At 49.3% G+C, this 18,962-nt stretch overlaps 1 protein-coding gene across 4 annotated transcripts in view; it reads left to right on the top strand.

The window, feature by feature from the left end:
* The window catches only part of Plekha7 (pleckstrin homology domain containing A7), a 187,839-nt gene that overhangs the window by 137,936 nt on the left and 30,941 nt on the right, over window positions 1-18,962 (top strand). For all 4 annotated transcript variants that reach the window (XM_021166776.1, XM_029479071.1, XM_029479069.1 and 1 more), the window contains 4 exons: window positions 2,970-3,145; window positions 9,257-9,721; window positions 15,401-15,923; window positions 16,212-16,298. In XM_021166776.1, coding sequence (XP_021022435.1) covers window positions 2,970-3,145; window positions 9,257-9,721; window positions 15,401-15,923; window positions 16,212-16,298 — 1,251 coding nt within the window. The remainder of the gene's footprint in view (window positions 1-2,969; window positions 3,146-9,256; window positions 9,722-15,400; window positions 15,924-16,211; window positions 16,299-18,962) is intronic.

Genomic DNA, 18,962 nt, shown 5'->3' with positions numbered 1-18,962 from the left:
TTAGGGTACTGTTTAGCAAGCTCTGGGGATCCACCTGTCTCTGTGTCCCAATGCCTAACACTGGGGTTATAGATGTACACAGGCACACCTGGCTTTCTGTAGGTCCTGGGGATTCAGACTCAGGCCCTGATGCTCCTAGAGCAAGTGTCATTACCCAGGGAGCTGCAGCCGCTAACCTCTCGGCAGCAATTGTTACATTGCGGTGCCCATCCACCGGCGTTTTCTTAGAAGTGGTTTTGAGTGGTCTCAGCCCTGTAAAAGGCTGTCCTCTGCCTTCTAGTGTGGTGCTTCTTCTCATGTGGTAGCACTCGTAGATGGTGAATTATTGGGCAGGGCACACATCTGAGAATGTGTCAGTCAGTTTGTGGCCTTTGGATGTGCCTTTGTTACCCAAAGGTTCTTGCTGTCCTGAAATTTGATCTTAGGATTTAAGGGGGGTGGAGGTGGGCTTCCTTCTTAGTGTCTTATTAGCACAGCCATCTTCTAGGGCAGCATGCTTTGGAGGCCAATGCCTTCTTACTCTCATTCCAGTTTCCTTTGGGTGCAGTCATATAAAGTAGGGTTGTGTTAGCTGAGGAGCACAGAGCAGAGAGGAAGGGATCAGCTTCCAGACTTCTCACTGGGCCATGTTCCTTTGTACAAAGTACAAAGCATTCTGGGTTTGGGTCACTGGACCAGGTGACAGAGGAACTTGTGTCTTTCTTACCTTCACAGTCAGAGCACCCGAGTGCCTCAGCACAGGCAGAGTGAAGCTGGACACCTGGTCCTCGGGTGAGCAGCTGGGCACAAGCCTGCTGTCACGTGACGAGAGAACAAGGTCCTGTGTGCTTGTGCATGACTCCTCTGTGGCGGCCGCTCTTGCCGTGGCACATCTGCCGGCGGGCTGCAAAACTGTACTTGCATGCCGGAAGTGTGCCCTAGGCTGACAGCTGGCCAAGGCTGCCTTTGAGGGTGCTTGTAGCTCAGTGACTTGCTCTTTCAAAAGACTGCACTGGAGGACCCCCACCCCCTTGCCGCATTTGTGACTGGTGGGCAAGAAATTTCCCCAGAATGCTCTGTGGTGGGCAGAGAAGGAAGGGAAGACATGGCGGAGATCTTGGGCCTCATGGTCCAGGGAAACCTGTCTAAAGATTTCTGCTGGTGTGTGGTGAAGTCTGCATGAGTCTCTTGTTGGTTTTACTGCCATAGCTCCTGCTTGCTGAAACAGAGGGGACCAAAAGGACACCCAAGACATTCAAAATGGGGATAGGAGATTTCTCTGCCACTGTGGGGACCTTGACTGCAAACCAAGTTTGTGTAGTATCTCTGGGCACTGGGCTGGGTAGACTCAGATGTATTAATGGGATAAATAGGCCCGTAGTTAGTATGCATTGTGGGCTGGGATGTCCAGTGTGGGGAGGAGTAAGTGCCTCACTCACCTGCGAGGTTTTGTTCATCCGTACTGAAGGCATGCCACTCAACAGTTTATAACTGTTTTCTCTGGCTGGTCATTGCTGTGGCCTGCCGTTTATTCTCAGTCCACATTATCGAGGTGAATCTCAGTTTTCCATGGGACCATGAGCTTTACACAGAGAACCTTGGGCTGGGAGTCAGACCAGGGTTAAAACTCTTCACTCACATTCAAATATTCAACAGATAGTAAGCACATGTCTATGCCGGGCACTGTGCCTGCTCTTCCTGGGTATGGAGTGGGGAACAAAATCGGAAAGGCTCCTTTCTCATGAAGTTTGTAAAATGAACAGTGTCCAGGGACGGTAATCTCCCTCTGTGTCCGGGCATGGTAATTGCCCTCAGTGTCCAGGGATGGTAATCCCTCAGTGTCCAGGGACGGTAATCACCCTCAGTGTTTAGGGATAGTAATCGCCCTCAGAATCTATTCCCAGATGGGCTGTGTGGGAGAGTTACTGAACCCTCAGATCCATTTGCCTCATCTGCAAACCAGGTCTGTGCCTACCTCTCCAGGCTGCTGGGATTACAAAGAGACTAAAACTGTGGCCACAGCCAGGGGCCACAGAGTGGGTACTTTGACAGCCTTCCCGTTTCTATACCTGTGCAGCCTGGGTGAGGTTTTCACTGCGAGGTTAAGAGCAGACCCTGCCTCCTCGGGCAGAGGATTCTTTTTTTTTTTTTTAAAGATTTATTTATTTATTTTATGTACATGAGTACACTGTAGCTGCACATATGGTTGTGAGCCTTCATGTGGTTGTTGGGAATGTAATTTAGGACTTCCGCTCTCTCCGGTCAACCCACTCAACTGCGGTCAACTCTGCTCGATCAGTCCCTGCTCACTCCGGCCCAAAGATTGATTTATTATAAATAAGGTTTGTTTTGGTTTGGTTTGGTTTGGTTTTTGGTTTTTTGAGACAGGGTTTCTCTGTATATCCCTGGCTGTCCTGGAACTCACTTTGTAGACCAGGCCGGCCTTGAACTCAAAAATCCACCTGCCTCTGCTGCTGGGATTAAAGGTGTGCACCACTGTAGCTGTCTTCAGATGCATCAGAAGAGAACGTCAGATCTCATTACAGGTGGTTGTGAGCCACCATGTGGTTGCTGGGATTTGAACTCAGGACCTTCGGAAAAGCAGTCAGTGCTTTACCTGCTGAGCCATCTCACCAGCCCCTGGGCAGAGGACTCTGATGGGAATCATCCAAGGTGCTAACCAGGGGTCATCCCCTGTGCCTTTTTCTAGGCTTCCCAGAATTCCCAGTCAGATGTTGATCAGCTCTGCCCAGTTCCATGGTGTTTTCTGAAAAGACAATAGCTGATTCTTTAGATAGCTGAAGCACCCATATCGGTCTCTGGATCTGGCAGTAGTGAGAAAGTAGCATCTAGGTTGTGACGTTTTTCAGATGTGGAGACAAACTGGCTGACCCTGGGGCTTCATCTAGAAGCGGGAAGACAGCCAGGGTATTCCTTAGTCTTGTTCCCGTAGAGAATGTGTGCTAATCTGTCTGTCCTCGTGCTCACAGGCTGTGCATACGGGGATGAGGGCACTCATCTACAGCACCACCTCAGCGGGCTCTCAGGTGGAGCACTCGGGCATGAGGACCTACTACTTCAGTGCCGACACCCTGGAGGACATGAACGCCTGGGTCAGGGCAATGAACCAGGCTGCGCAGGTGCTGTCTCGCTCATCACTGAGGAGGTCAGTCCTGGTGGGGGCCCTGGGCGGAAGGCAGGGAAATGCCCTAGGGCTGCAGTTCCAACCTTCATGCTGTGTGTAGGATGCTCAGCTCTCTCAAGTCTGTACTGGACCAAGTGCTTTAGGAGGAGAAGGTGCAAATGCTAACACAAGTCACTAGACAACGTCTAAGGGCCATGGCTGCCGTGGAACCACACACACACACACACACACACACACACACACACACACGTTCTCACCTTTTCTTATTTGCAGTAGAAGGGATAGAGATATTCCAAATCACATGTCAGGTAAATTGATATCCTTTAAAATAACTTTCTATTCATGGAATAGATGTATAAGGTACATGTAGGTTTCTTTCTTACTTTTAAATTTTTATTATATTTTACTTATGTAGTGGGTTTGTGTGTGTGTGTGTGTGTGTGTGTGTGTGTGAATACTTATGCCATGGCACCATTGTGGACATTAGAGGTCAACTTTCAGAAGTTGTTCCCTCCTTGCATGAAGTGGGTCCCAGGAATTGAACTTAGGTTGTCAAGACTGGTAGCAGACTGGACCATCTCACTGGCTTTCTTGCTGTTTTAAAACATGAACAAGAAGATCTACATTATTTAATACCAGTAGACATAGATCACTATATCAGTCTGTATTCTGCTATAACAAAATACCAAAGTGTGGGTAATATATAAAGAAAAAAGGTTTAATCACCTCACAGTTTGGGAGGCAGAAGACTAAGTAACAGGGTTTAGAATCTACCACGGGCACACACACACACACACACACACACACACACACTACTTGGACTGTATCAAAGGCAAGTGACACCATAATGGGAGCTCCTGTAAGAGAGACACTGGTATCAGTTACTTTTGTTGCGGCATCTGCACTGACCTAATTGCCTCGACCTGGCACACTAAGGCCCATCTTACTCCCATCACACTTGAACCAGACTTCTAACTCGTTGACTTTTGGAATGAAAACCTCATCCAAACCCTGGTGACTGTTTAATTGGCTACCGGTGTGGCATCCATAGGGCGGTGTCTACCATGTGGTTGTGCTGGGCATTCAGACAGGTGCAGAGCCTTGGCCAGCTCAGGAATGTTCTCTAATGCTGTTGCTATAAATAGCCCTATATTAAAACCCCTCCACAGCTCCTCACACGTGAGGTCTTCAGATTGACCCCATTTATTTTATGTAACCCCACCAAATTGTCCCTTAAGCAGCATGGTGTGTTCCACTTGTGAGTGTTGGCTCATAGGTCTTCACTGTTGTTAGTCTTACCAATCTTTGGTGTTTTTTGATCTGCTGTGTAAACAGTCAAGTTATCTTTTTTTTTTTTTTTTTTTTTAAAAAAGCATCTTACTTTATAACCCAGGCTGCTTTGAACTCACAGTAGTCCTCCTGCCTCAGCCTTTCAAGTGCAGAGATCATAGGCAAGAGCCACTGGACTCAACAGTATCACTTGGGTCCCCAGAAGTGAATAAAGACCAGCAGAGAAAGCTATAGGCAGGAGAGTGTGTGACTGCTGTGCCTTGTGCTCAGGACGTGTGAGGATTCTCTCACTAGCCAAGATTTGGACCTCTCTAGTTCTACCCGAAGAATTCCAGCTATCAGTTTTAGAAGGGATCCTTACCTTTTAAGATCTTAAACTTTTTCTTGGAAAATTATACCTATTTTGCTTCTAACTCTTAAAATTCCATCATCTTTGCTCAAGGTTCCTTCCCTTTCAAAAACTGGAACAACTCTTGCCTTCTAATTGGGAGTGAGTGAACACCAGTAGCCATCACCCAGGCTGGCTGATGCACCCTTCACATTCTACTGTAGCATTATCTTTTTTGTGTGTATGCCATGTTGCCTATGTGTATGCCTGTGAGTGGTGAGAGATGGGCCTTGTCAAGTTCCTGGCACACAGTGGGACCTTGCATGTGTGGCAATGGTAGCATCAGCCTTAAAAACATATATGACCCTGACCGAGACCCTGTGGAGTTTTCGATCCATAAAACTTCCCAGGGGAGTTTGTCCTTTGCCGCTCCTATCCAAGCGGCAGGGACATTGTTGAGTGTATTTTGTGACTCATGGGGAGAGCAGCTGAAGGTAGAGCGTCCTTAACCCAGGCAGGTCCTCTGTTGCTAATTCTGGTAAAGTGAGCCAGTTGAAGGGCCGTGGGGTGAGAGATTTTCCCCTGGGACAAGGGTGGGGGGTTGTCCCATTTAACTCAGCGCTGGAAAGAAGAAAGTGACTACCATCCCCGCTGCTCTCAGCAGCTCCTTCCTCAATGCTGAGCCCTAGCCAGAGTGAAAGAAGCTGCATGCCTTGCAGGTACTGCGAGGCCTCAGCTCTTCAGTCTTTCTATACAGAGTTCTATATAGATGGTGACCAGGATGGGCTCGCTGTGAGCTTGCCTACCTCTGAGACTGGGGATCAGTGCTCAGTACTCCAGCAGCAGCCCGTTTGGGAAGGATTTGTGCCATCTTAGCTCTAGACACCTATGCTCCGTGGCCAGCCCTCTGAATGACAGTCATCCCAATGAAGGCATACTTAACCCATTGTGCTAAATTGAGCCTGTGAAGATTTCTTTTGTGACAGGTCTTGTGATTTGAGAAGTCATATGGTAAATTGCTGGGAATATAGGGAGACAGGAGAAAATGGTTTTGTTTGTTTTTGTTTTGTTTTAAGGCCCCTAATTTAGTAAATTGTTAAATGTTGAAGTCATGTAGGGCTATGGGGTAGGAAGCGCTGCTTTTCCTACCTGCAGCCACCGACTGAACATTTTGGGCATAAAAGTGTCCCTTTAAGTCCGGAAGCCACGGGGATGAGGAGCTTCATAACCCCAAAGTCTTAGGGGTAAGACGAGTGGCACAGCAAGTGAGCAGACACTGCTCGGCCGCCACTCCCTAGATGTTTACTCTGCAGGGTATTTTGGTATTCATCTGAATAGAAGTCATCATCTCCCTTCAAGTTGATTTCCAGGAAGTATTTGCACACGTGGGAGGGCCCATCTTTCTTTATACACACACTAAAACCCAGAGTTTACTCTTACAAAATCAGCTCTAAAAGAAGAGCAGACCCACAAACTCCATGGGTTTAGGGTTAACAGTTCTGATGCCTCCATGATCGTGGTATGTTTGTCTGACTGCTTATATTTATAGTGTGCATAATAAGAAGATGTATCCATCTGGAGACTGGAGACAAAGCCCAGGTTATAGAAGGCTTGCTTGTCTGGAGGTCTAAGCCATGGGTTCAAGTGCTACCATAGCATAAGCCAGATCTGTCTTCCAGAACCTGGGAGGTAGAGGCAGGCCTCCTCAGGGACAGAAAAGTTAGAGGATAGCCTGGGATTCATGAGACTCCTGTTTCTCCACCCCCACCCCCGAGGGGGGCGGGGCGGGAAGAAAGAAAAGCTACAGGTCTTTGGGTTTCCCAGCTGGAATGAGCACTTGGTAGTGGAAGCACATGAAAATACAGAACAACTGTGACCCTACCAGGGGTGACCCAGAAGGCAGCTGGACTTTCACCAGCTCAGAGGTAGCCATGAAGCACAGCCTATAAGGATGGGAGACCATAGTCTGGTCTACAGAGTGAGTTCCAGGACAGCCAGGGCTACACAGAGAAACCCTGTCTCGGGGGAAAAAAAAATGATTGGAGACCATGATGAGGATAAAGGTCAAGGCAGGCAGCTCAAAGGCTGGGGTTGACAAAGAGGAGAGGAGGAGGAGGCGAGGGGTCGAACTGCTCAAGTGTCCAGAGCAGAATTTCTTATCTTTGAGCTTACAGTAACACTGTAATATTTATTTCATGTGTGTCTCAGTGTATGTGTGTGCAGTATGCATGTGACAGTCATAAGACAGCTTCCTGGAGTTGATTCTTTCCCTCTACAATGTGGGTTCTGGGGATGGAACTCCAGTTGTGGCAAGTATGTATCTGCACAGCCCTCTTACCAGCCCAGGAATTGCTTTTTTATTTTTATCTATCTATCTATCTATCCATCTATCCATCTATCTATCTATTTATTTATCTTAGTTTTTTGAGACAGGGTTTCTCTGTGTAGCTCTTGACTGTCCTGGAATTCATTTTGTAGACCAGGCTGGCCTTGAACTCAGAAATCTGCCTGCCTCTGCCTCCCAAGTGCTGGGATTAAAGGCGTGTGCCACCACGCCCGGCCTTGCTTTTTTAAAGTATAAGTCCCTGAGTGTTTCCTGTCACCAGGACATATAGACCCATTGGGCTGGAGTGGCAGGTCCCTCAAGTCACTACCTCAATCCTTCATTCTAATGAGCTTTAACAACCTCTGCAGTGTGAGTAACATAAACCAGCATCCATGCACACGGGAAAGGGAATTTATTGATCCACACCCAGGAGGACCAATAATGCATCTGGTTTGGGTGTGGGTACATGTGAGAACTTAGCTGAGTCCTCAGGGCTCTGTTTCTCTCCCTCTACTTGCCATCTGTTTCTTGCTCTTGGCTTCCATTTCAAACAACCCCTCACACAGGACAGCAGGAGCTCAAGCCAGAGTCCGAGGACTGACGGTCTGGCCCTTTGTCTCCCCCTGAACCAGGCCCTGAGACTTTGGAGCCATAGCAGAACAAGAAATAGTAAAGTCAGCAGCACCTAAACCGGGTGGACCCAAAGTGGGGAAGGGTGAGCCCAAATGAAGGCAGAAATGCTGTCAGACATGCAGTGGACAGAAGTATAGGTTTGGGAGGTGAGATGTCTCTCAGATATGAGATACAAACTGGGTGTGGTGGTGTAATCCTGTAAAGGCAAGATCAAGAGAGCAAGCCAATCCTCAGTAACATAGCAAGTTCAAGGCCAGCCTGGACTCCTTGAGACCTTGTTTTAAAAGGAGACCTAGAGCTGGCAAGATGGCTCAGCAGGTGAAGCACTCCCCACTAAGGAGTGTGCTACATTCTATCCCCAGGAGCTATGTGGTAAAAGGCTCTCCATTCTTACTGCAAGTTGTGCTCTCACCTGCACACATGCGCCATGATATCTTCATACACTCAAACACACCCAAACACACACACAAAATAAGTAGGTAAATTAAAAAAATAATTGTAGAGAAGTCGGGGGCACACGCCTTTAATTCCAGCACTTAAGAGGCAGAGGTAGGTGGATCTCTGAGTTCGAGGACAGCCTTGCCTACAGAGTGAGTTCCAGGACAGCCAGGGCTACACAGAGAAGATAGACAGACAGACAGACAGTAGAGAAGTACAGAGAAACTTTATTTCTGCATAACTTGGGGTTTCTGTGGAGAAGGCATTCGAACATTGACAGTGGCAAGTGTGACTGCCTTGCTTGGGTCTGCGCGCCCACAGTTAGATCCGCATACAACAAGAAGTAGCCACTGTGTATGGTATTATATTTTTCTTGTTCCCTAGACTAGCTTTAATCTGCACTCACCCTGGAGAGCCAAGGTTCTGGGTGGTCCTGGGGCTCTGATCCTCATGGTTTAAATACAGGAGTGTTCTGCTGTGTGCTCCCAGGTCAAAGCGCAAACAGTCCTGGCTAAACCATCATACAAGCCCTGTATTGGAAGGGCAGGACCTTTTCACCCTGGAGCACAGCTAGACTAATGCCCCATCTGAATTCCTGCTCATTTTCCCATCTTTGTTGGAGTGTCTTCTTCTGACTCCAGTGAGCCACTGTTCTGTCCTGAGTGATGGGGCTGCATGCAGAACTAGGTTAGGACCTGTCCTTAGGAGGCTTTCAGTGTGGCAGGCCTTGACAGAAGAACACTGTCCAGTGTTACAGAGCCCCTCCTCTATCCTCAGCTCACAGTTTTAGTTGTCACCAGTACCTCTCCTCAAACTGGCCGGGCTTGTGGGTGGGGGTGAGGGCCATGAGTGGAAAGACAGTAGGTGGCAGAAACTAAAGAGTATGGCTCTGGAGCAGCCGTTTCAGTGTGGTGATGGTGTCAGGCCATAGTCCCATTTACACTGAGGAGTGTGTCAGGAGCGGCTTTCTGGAAGAAGTGGTATTTAAGCCAGGTTCCGACAGTAGGAGAAAGGACTGAGCTTGGGTTAGGGATGGAGGGATGTTCTGAGATAAGTAGATAATGTTTCCGGGAAGTCTCGGCTGTGCTGTGGGCTGAATGTGCTGCTGCCATTACAGGGACGTGGACAAGGTGGAGCGGCAGGCCATGCCACAGGCCAACCACACTGACGCCTGCCAAGAATGTGGCCACGTGGGACCTGGGCACTCGAGAGACTGTCCTCGTCGAGGCTATGAGGACTCCTATGGCTTCAACAGGAGGGAGCAGGAGGAGGAACGCCTCCGTGCTCAAAGAGACCCACTGGAGGGCAGGAGGGACAGGAGCAAGGCCAGGTCCCCATACTTGCCAGCTGAGGAGGATGCCTTGTTTGTCGATCTACCTGGTGGGCCCCGAGGCCAGCAAGCACAGCCACAGCGAGCCGAGAAGAACGGGGTGCCACCTTATGGCCTGGGAGAACAGAATGGGACCAATGGGTACCAGCAGACTGCTCCTCCCAGGGCCAACCCAGAAAAACACAACCAGAGGAAGACCGGCCTGGCCCAGGCAGAGCACTGGACAAAGGCTCAGAAGGGGGACGGCAGGAGGTTAGTCTGGTGTTGAATGCGATAACAAGGGCGGGGTGGGTGGGGTGCTGTCATTTCTCCAGTACCTGCTCAGCTAATTAACTGTTCTACCTCTATGTGAATAACCTTAACAGTCCTCCACGGGAAGGTGGTAGCTCTAATTTACAGACCAGAGAAATGGGCTTGGAGAAGGGAGGTAGCCTACCTAGGATACAGAGCTTAGTGGCAAGGCTGGAGTTTAGAGTGTGGTCTGTGGACACAGATGGCCAACAGTGTCAGTAGCTGATCAGCTTTGCCCTGCTGTCCCTCTGCTTCCAAGGAGTCTCTGTAGACTCTTGAGAGCACTGAGACCCAGGTGTCACCTCCCAGATGCCTGGAGGAGCCCCGGGAAGAGCCCAGGTATTGTGGAAACTCATCCTGTCATTGGTAGGGGCTCATTTGAAGAAAAACATTTTATGTGTATGGGTGTTTCCCTGCATGCATGTCTGAGTACCAGATATGGGCTAGTGCCCATAGAGACCAAAAGAGGGCATTAGTTCCCCTAGAACTGGAGTTAGAAACAGTACCATGTGGATGGATGCTGGGAACTAAGCCTGAAGCCTCCCCAGGAGCAGCAAGTGCTCTTAAGAGCCAAGCCATCTCTCTAGACCCTTTCTTTCTTTTCTCTTTTTAGACAAGGTCTCATTATGTAGCCTGGTTGGCCTGGAACTCACTGTGTAGACCAAGCTGGCCTTGAACTCATAGAGCTCCACCTGCCTCTACCTCCCAAGTGCTATGATGAAAGACATGCACACCCCACCCAGCCAGAGCTAGTTTCAGAGTTTAAATCTGAAGGCAGTGGACTGTAGGAATGAAGGAGCCACCGGAATGCCTGGCCCTCGAGACCTTTTCGTGGGAGAAAGTCCTTGCAAAAAAAAAAAAAAAAAAAAAAAAAAATCAGACCACTGAGATTCTAACTTGTTGATGAAATGGGACTCCCCAAGGCTCTCACCACTCACAGACCTCTTTATTCCTCACCACAATGGCCTGCCCTGTGGGAGGCACAAAGGTGGTGTGTGTCAGGGAGCTGAAGGGAGGGTGATCAGCAAGGGGAGGAAAGGCAGTGGACTGAGGCTGAAAGCAGAGTGCAGAGAAGATGCGCATCGGTCCTGGGGTTGCACCGTCCTAAAGGGACTGTACCCCGTGTTCCCAGATATTTGTCCTTAAAGATTTATGTAGCTGGGTCTCATGTCACATGTCTGTAATCACTAGAGGGTGGCTGTAAGTTCCAGGCCAGTGTGTTCTACACAAACACACATGCATGCACGCACACACACATGTGCACACACATACACACACACATGCATACATACACATACATACACACACACTCATGAAAATATATGTAAGTATATGGTAATTTCCTATGGTAAATGACCAGTGGGTCTGGCTCCTTAGTGAAGGAACTTCCTCCATTTTCCATTTGAAAACACAGAGAAAGGAGCCAGCTATCTCACCTTTGTGTGTTTTAAGACTGTGCTGACCTCCTTGTCACTGGACAGAGCACACAAAGGCATTGGAAGGAAGTCCACATAGGGAACTATTTCTCACTTATCCCCATATTTGAGATATATCTAGATTGCATCTCCTATAATTGAACGCTGTTGGGATGGGGTTAGCAAGAGTCTTACATACCAGTACTTAGAGTCCTCGCCTTCTACCTCCACCCGCACCCAGTGTTTAAAGTAAAAGTGTACTTATAAAATAAAAAGGTAGGTGGGGCCAGGGATTAAAAGCAGATCAGAGGGAACACAATAGGAAATGAAAGGCTTACATGATTGATGTGGAAGCGAGGGTGAGGGATTTCTTCAGCAAACAGGAGCAGTCACAAAAGTTGACCTTACGTTTGGCGTGACTGCCTTGCAGCCACTCTCTCAGGATATTTTCTGGTTTTGGGACCATAGAGCAGGTGGTTCCTGATACAGGACTATGTAAGGCCAGGTTGGACACATGTCTGTTGTCAAGACAGAGGCTGCCCCAGGAGCACCCACCTGCTCCTGGGACCTATCCTGTCCCTCCCTCCACTAGCCAGTTAATCATTATAGTTTGGCTGCAGGAGCCAGTGGCCACCATCCTACTAATGTCTGAGGTCTCCCCAAATGGTAGACAGTGCATAGGTGGGAAGCAGGGACTGAGGATAGCCTCGGGATTTGGGATACTTCTTAGTAGTGGGAATGGGGGACTGTGGCCATATAAACGTGGTAGGCAGGTACTCTTCATAGGCTGTAGAGACAGATGGAAGGAGCAGTCCCACATCTGCTGTCTGCTCCGGCCACCACCTCTGAGGATTTGGGAGTTGCCACCACGTTAGACATGGGCTTTGGGGAAATGAATGGAAAATCTCTGCCACCTAGTGGCAAGCAGGCACACCTGCATGCTAGACAGGTTCGGGTTGAAGTGATCTTAAAATTACCTCAACTGAAGGAAAAGAAACTGTGAAAGGGAGGCTGCCATATTTGATGGCACCTATTTCTGTTCCTCACAATGGTTAGTCAGAGGTGCTTATTATCCACGTTTTGCAGAGAGGCAAGTGAGGGTAGAACAGAAGAGATGGACCTGAGGTCAGACAGATATGAGTGATGTACTAGGATTGGAATAGCATCCTTCACCCTCTGGGGCTGTTTAACAGGGTGAGAGTACTCTGCCCAGAGGTTATTATTCATAGATCTACTGGGCTGAAAGACCTACATTTTGAAATTATATTTTATATAGGGTCTTGATCCCAGACTGGCTTCTGGTCTGTTTATGCCACACTGGCTGGGAGTTAGACCCAGGGCTTTGTGGATATTAGATAAAGATTCTTAAAACTGAGTTATATCCTGTATTTCTAAGATTTAAAAAAAAGATTTATTTTATTTTATGTGTACCATGTGTGTGTGTGTGTGTTCCTGCTTTCTGCAGAGGTCAGAAAAGAGAGTCAGAGCCCCTGGAACTGGAGTTACAGATGGTTGTGAGCCACCATGTCGGTGCTGAGAATTGAACCCAGGTCCTTTGTAAGAGCAGCCAGTGCTAAGGCATCTCTCCAGCTTTTACTTTTAACCAAAAGTAACAGCTCTGGGAGTAGAGAGATGACACTTGGCACGAGTGATTCTTGTGCAGTTCCACCCATGTCAGGCAAACCCAGTGTTAGGGGGCAGACAGATGGATCTGGGAGCTCACTGGCCAGCTGCCTTTGTCAGACAAAAAGTTCTAGGCTAGGGAGAGACAGTGTCTCAAGGGAAGGGGGCAGAGAATGTTAGAGCAGGACCCTTGATGTCCTCTTCCGGCCTCCAGACACAAACATACATGGGTGTGCCCACTCCAACACATGTGCATACACACACATACCTAACCATACATTTGAAGAAGTAATAGTTATATATTGATGGAGCAGATGGGAGATTTTGGTATATGCATACATTGTGAAGCCGTTGAAACATTAATATTCATCACCTCACCCACAGATCCTTATGTAATGTGGCAACAATAATCAGTCTGTTCTTGGAGCAATTCTGAAGTATGTTATTATTAGCTGTGGTCCCCATGTTGTGTACAGTGGGGCTCTGATACATGCTCACGTGAAAGTTTGCACAACCGACCAACATCTCCTGCTTCATTTCTGCCATCGCCAGCTTTACCCTTTGCTTCTCTGCATCCCATGTACAAGTAAGAACATGCGGTGACTGGCTTAATTCAGGAGCCTGCCCTTTGAATAAAGCCTCAGGTATTGCTGCTGCTGCTGCCGCCGCCTCCACTGACCATATACTCGGAGTTAGCATCATCCCAGAGCAATGACTGACACACAGTGATGTTTTTGTTATAAGTTTGCCATGTGAAGTTGATGAGACAGAATTAGGATTTGAACCCAGGCTTCTGTAACCCCAGAGCCTATTCTCTTTACAAGGTCACACTACCTTGCAGATTAGACTGAAAAAAGCAAACGACAACAAAAAAGAATTTGTGTGTGTGTGTGTGTGTGTGTGTGTGTGTGTGTGTGTGTGAGCTCGGAGCACACACACTTGAGCAGGCACGTGGATGCCGAAACGCACATACAGCATTTAGAAGAACACTTTTGGGAGTCCATTCTCTCCTGCCACCGTTGGTTCTGGAGATTTAGTTCAGATTATCAAGCCTGCTTGGCAAGCATTCTATGTACTAAGCCATCTCACTGGCCATAAACTGTAAAAAAAAAAAAAAAAAAAAAAAAAAAAAAAAAACTTTGAATTTATGTTCTGAATGTTTTGCCTGAGTGTATGTCTATGCATTGCTGTGCATGCCTAATGCCCATGGAATTCAGAAGAGGGAGATAGATCTCCTGGAACTGGAGTTACAGGTTGTTATGAGCCTTTTGTGGCTGCTGGGAATTGAACCTGGGCCCTCTGGAAAAGCAGCAAATCTCTGACTGCTGAGCCATCTCTTCAACCCCTAGTCTTTTTTTTTTTTTTTTTTCCTTTTTTGACAATATTTCCTGTATCCTAGAATGGCTCAGAAAGATTTATTTATTTATTTTATGTATATGAGTACACCATTGCTCTCTTCAGACACACCAGTAGAGAGCATCAGATCCCATTACAGATGGTTGTGAGCCACCATGTGGTTGCTGGGATTTGAACTCAGGACCTCTGGAAGAGCTGTTGGTGCTCTTAACCGCTGACCCATCATCTCTCCAGCCCGATCCTGAACTTCTTACCTTCCAACCTCTACCTCCTTATTGCTTTTATAGGTGGTGTGTGCCACCACGCCTGTCCATGGAGGGAAGGGAAGCCGTGTCAGGAAGGTGCATATCCTGCTAAGGCTCTCAGGATGCATTTTCTCTTACTCAGAACCCTAGATGAAGCACTAATACTACCTCACATACAGGTAGGGAAACTGAGGCTCAGAGCAGTCAGTAAGCCTCCTGTAGTCATGTAACCAGTGTATGTAGAATTCAGATTCAAAACCTACTTTTTGCTTTTTGCACAGTGAGAAGTTACTGAGGTAGGGAGCTCTGTGGTGGACAACCAATGCGGGATGCTCATGGTGTGTGAGGGGGAGGCGGTGAGGGTGCTCCTCCATACCTGGCAGTCTAGGCTTCTGGTCTCAGTCCTGGAGGGAGCAGTAAGAAAACAGCGGGACCTCAGGGTAGGTTGTAATCAGATGTTAGAGAGCCCTGAGTACCAGGCAAGGATTTCGAGGGCGCTGAGGAGGTTTGGAGCACACTGGAGTGATGAGATCAGGTGACCATGTACAAGAAACACATCAGGAGGCTCTCAGAGTTCTCTGTAGGAGGGAAGGTACCAATGTCTGGGTTAGAAGAGTAGCAAAGAGAAGACATCCCTCCCCACCTGCCTCCAGCCATTTTCTTTGTGAGTTTTGAGGGTTGGTGCTAGGTTCCCGGGCAGAAGAAGAGCCTCTCACCCCAGAAAACTTGAGATCTTCCAGACTAACACACCTTGCTTGTCATTGACAGCTGGTAAGAGAGGAGAGGCAGTTTAACCACACTGCTCCAGGAGTGATGGGCACGGGAACGCTGCGGTGGTCCCAGCTCTCAGAGAAAACTGGTTCTGGGTTCAGTGAGAAGCCCCAGGTGTCTGCGTTAGTCGCTGTTTGGGGTCCTGATGTCTCCCCCACAAGATGACCTTGTGGATTTCCTTAGCTGTGTTGCCTTGTGTGATGGCCTGACATGTTCTTTGTCTTTCTCAGCTTGCCCTTAGACCAGACACTCCCTCGCCAGGGTCCCAGCCAGCCCCTGTCCTTCCCGGAAAACTACCAGACTCTTCCCAAGAGCACTAGACATCTTTCTGGGAGCTCGTCACCCCCTCCCCGGAATCTACCCAGTGACTACAAGTACGCACAGGACCGAGCCAGCCACCTGAAGATGTCCAGTGAAGAGCGCCGGGCACACAGAGACGGCACTGTGTGGCAGCTCTATGAGTGGCAGCAGAGGCAGCAGTTCCGTCACGGCAGCCCCACCGCACCCATAGGAGCTGGCTCCCCAGAGTTCACCGAGCAGGGTCGCAGCCGGAGCCTGCTGGAGGTGCCCCGCTCCATCTCCGTGCCTCCGACTCCTTCTGATATCCCTCCTCCTGGGCCTCCAAGGCCCTTTCCGCCCCGGCGGCCACATACACCAGCAGAAAGGGTCACAGTGAAGCCACCCGAGCAGAGGAGGAGTGTGGACATCTCTCTGGGGGGTTCTCCCAGGAAGGCACAGGGTCATGCTGCCAAGGTGAGGCCTGGGAACTTCTACCAGGTGACTGGGATCTTGCATCGAGAGACAGAGTCACTCGGTGGCTGCCTGGCAGCCTACAAGTCAGGAAACAGTATAACAACCCAGCTGAGGTCGAACTCTCAGGGCCTTTCAGTTTGCTGTGCTGTGCCCAGTGAGAAAGGTGTCCATTTTGGACACCAGGTGCCTAGGGCTCAGAGAGATGGAAGGACGCATGGTGGGCAGTCCTGGTAGTGAGTGGCTGAGGTCTCCTTGCCTGGCCTCAGTCTGGCTTCTTTCCTGTCACAGAACTCCTCTCACGTGGACCGGCGTTCCATGCCCTCCATGGGCTACATGACCCATACAGTGAGCGCTCCCAGCTTACATGGAAAATCGGTAAGCTGCCCCTCACTTTCCTCTCCAGGTGACTGACATACTGTAGAATCCAGGACCCTAGGCCCATAGCACTCTCTCCCTCGGAGCCAAGCGTCCAATCCCTTCTGGGTGATGAGGAGTCAGGCCCAGTGAGCACTCAGGCCCTGCTGGGCTGGCCCTCTCTTCGGATTTTGTCAGAAGTATATTCCAGCTACCTGCTCTCTCCTTCAGCACCTCTCCTTTCTTCCCTGGCTTTCACTATGATTGGTTAACTCTCCCTTCAAAGCACTCATCCTTCTGGGTGAAGCGGAGCTGGTGGCTTCCAGTGCCCTATGCTGGCGCTGCCTCTATTTGCCCTAACAGAGGCCAATGTGACCATTGCCTGGCGGTGTCACGTCAGAGTGGTCCTGGCACTGGTGAAGAGTAGAATTGCAGTGGTGTGCCCTGCGGTGGCTGACTCCCTCCCCATGTGTCTGCACGCCCACAGCTGGAGGAGCTCTCCCTGCTGCTCACCCGGTTGCAGCGGCACCAGTCCAAGTTGGCCAGCGTGCGAAATTTCGCCGTGGGCCAGTTACTACACCACTACCTGACCTTCCCCGCCTGCCAGGTCAGCGCCGGTGTGCCCTCCTGGGCCCTGGCAGGGATGGCCTGCCTCCCATGTTTCCCCGTGCCGTACTCTGGTCTGTCCTGCTGGCTGGCTCTCTGCCTCTTCCCTTGCCTGTTTGCTTCTGGGTGCTACAGCTAGTGACTGTGGGCGTGGTGGAGTGCCTCCCCTCTGGTGCAGGGGAGGGGCTGCATGGGGTGGGACAGACCTGAATCTTGCTTCTTGGGCTGTGGAGAGTAGCAGGCTGCTTCGTGGTTGTCTTGTCCAAGAGTTGTGCCCTGTCAGCATTATTGCTTATTGAAGACACATGTGGGTCATCCTGGAGGGAAATGTAGGGCACCTCCGTTTGCAGAACAGACCTCATCTCTTGTCCTGTCTAGCCCTGTGGGGACCTGATAGGGGTGGGATGGAACTATCATGGGACAAGAGGATCCTAAAGGAGCAGTAACTCACCAAGAGCTGGCAGGCTGGAGCCAGAATCCCAGTCCTACTGAGTTTTAAATAGCATCAGGGCCTTGGGCTTGGTACCCAGGCTTCCTGGGATTTCCCTGGGATTGGCTGTCTTGTGTTCCTGGAGCAGCTAAGGAAAGTGGACTCTTGCCTGAAACGTTGTCCTTGGGTAGCAGTGGTTCGTCCAAGTAAGCCTGGTCCCTCCATGCAGCACAAAGCCAGGAAGAGGACACATGGGATTGCTGGGATGGTCACATTCCTTCCCTGACCCCTTTTAGCAAGACCTGAAGGACTCAGGAATTGTAATTAGAACGATGAGTGTAAGAAAGGACATGTTAAAAAAAAAAAAACAAGCAAGCAAGCAAAGTAAGTTGTGAGACTGAGTGGGCTCAGTGGCTAAAGAGTTTGCCATGCAAGTGTAACCCTGTAAAGGCTGGGTGGATGTGGCCATCCTCCTGTGATTCCAACTCTAGAGCAAGCTGGCTAGTAAGACTAGTTAAGCGCATCTGTGAGCTCTGGGTGATAGAGCCCACCTTATAAATAAGGTGGAAGAGTAATGGAGTGCTTATACACTTGTTCCCCCACATGCAAAAACATGCATATATGCATGTATATCACATACAGAGACACACAGCAAAAGGGAAAAGAAAAAAAGTCATAAGTCCTGAATTTGACTTATAGCATTCTCCAGCTGTCTTTTCTTGTCCTGTTCAAAGTGTGCAGGGACAGTGACTTGGGGGAGTGGGATGAGGAAGGAGGCAGTCCAGGGAAAGAAATAAGCTTATGCCAGCTCTAGCATCCCTTAAAGACAGGGCTTTCATGCCTAAGGCACGATATGAACATCTCATGTGTGTGTCGGTGACTGTCTCGCACCAGAGCTATGCCCCTTCCCCATCCTTGGCTTGTACAGCTGGAGACCTCAGTTCATTAAGAACATGGTATCTGGACCATTCTTCAGCTCTTGCGACTCCTCTGCCTCAGTTAGCTTCTGTGATCTGCTTGCTGAACAGGAGTGTGACTTGTGGGGAGCCCTTTTCTCAATAATTACTGAAGAGCTTGATAGACCACAAGCAATTCTTACTCAACAACTCCTGCACTAGCTCCTAACGTGGCTGCTCTGGCTTCTTACTGAACAAAAAGAGCAAAATTTCCAGGGAAACTTCCAGCAGCGGTTAGTTATCCCTCTGGAGTCTAAAGTCATACTGGGTCTTCCTGGATCACCCAAGTCATTTCTCTCTGCCTTTTCCAGTCATCCATCCACATCACTTGGGGTCTTGTTACTTCATGCATGTGACAACACAAGGCAAAGATTTGATGCCAACAATTGGAATAGCTGTGTCCATGGGATCCGAGTGTGGCGAGTGCTGTTCCGGGCAGATCTTCTTCTTCTGCCTTAGGAGCCTGGCATCTGCCTCATCTGCTCGTCTGCCCTAGCCCTCTTGTTGGGTCCTTCCCATCATACCGCAATGGGTGCAGGGATAAGCTGGCTTTCCCCACTGTGACCCACAAACTCCGCCATGCTGAGAGAGGGCTCTGAGTTGCAACAAGACATCTGTGCTTCCTCTGTAGCCTGGTGTGTTGATCTGCTGTGGTCCCATGTCTCCAGTGTAATGTGAAGGATCTGCTTTCGA

This window comes from Mus caroli, chromosome 7 (genome assembly GCF_900094665.2).
Source record: "Mus caroli chromosome 7, CAROLI_EIJ_v1.1, whole genome shotgun sequence".
Lineage (NCBI taxonomy): Eukaryota > Metazoa > Chordata > Mammalia > Rodentia > Muridae > Mus > Mus caroli.
This window is presented reverse-complemented; position numbering and strand designations above follow the sequence as displayed.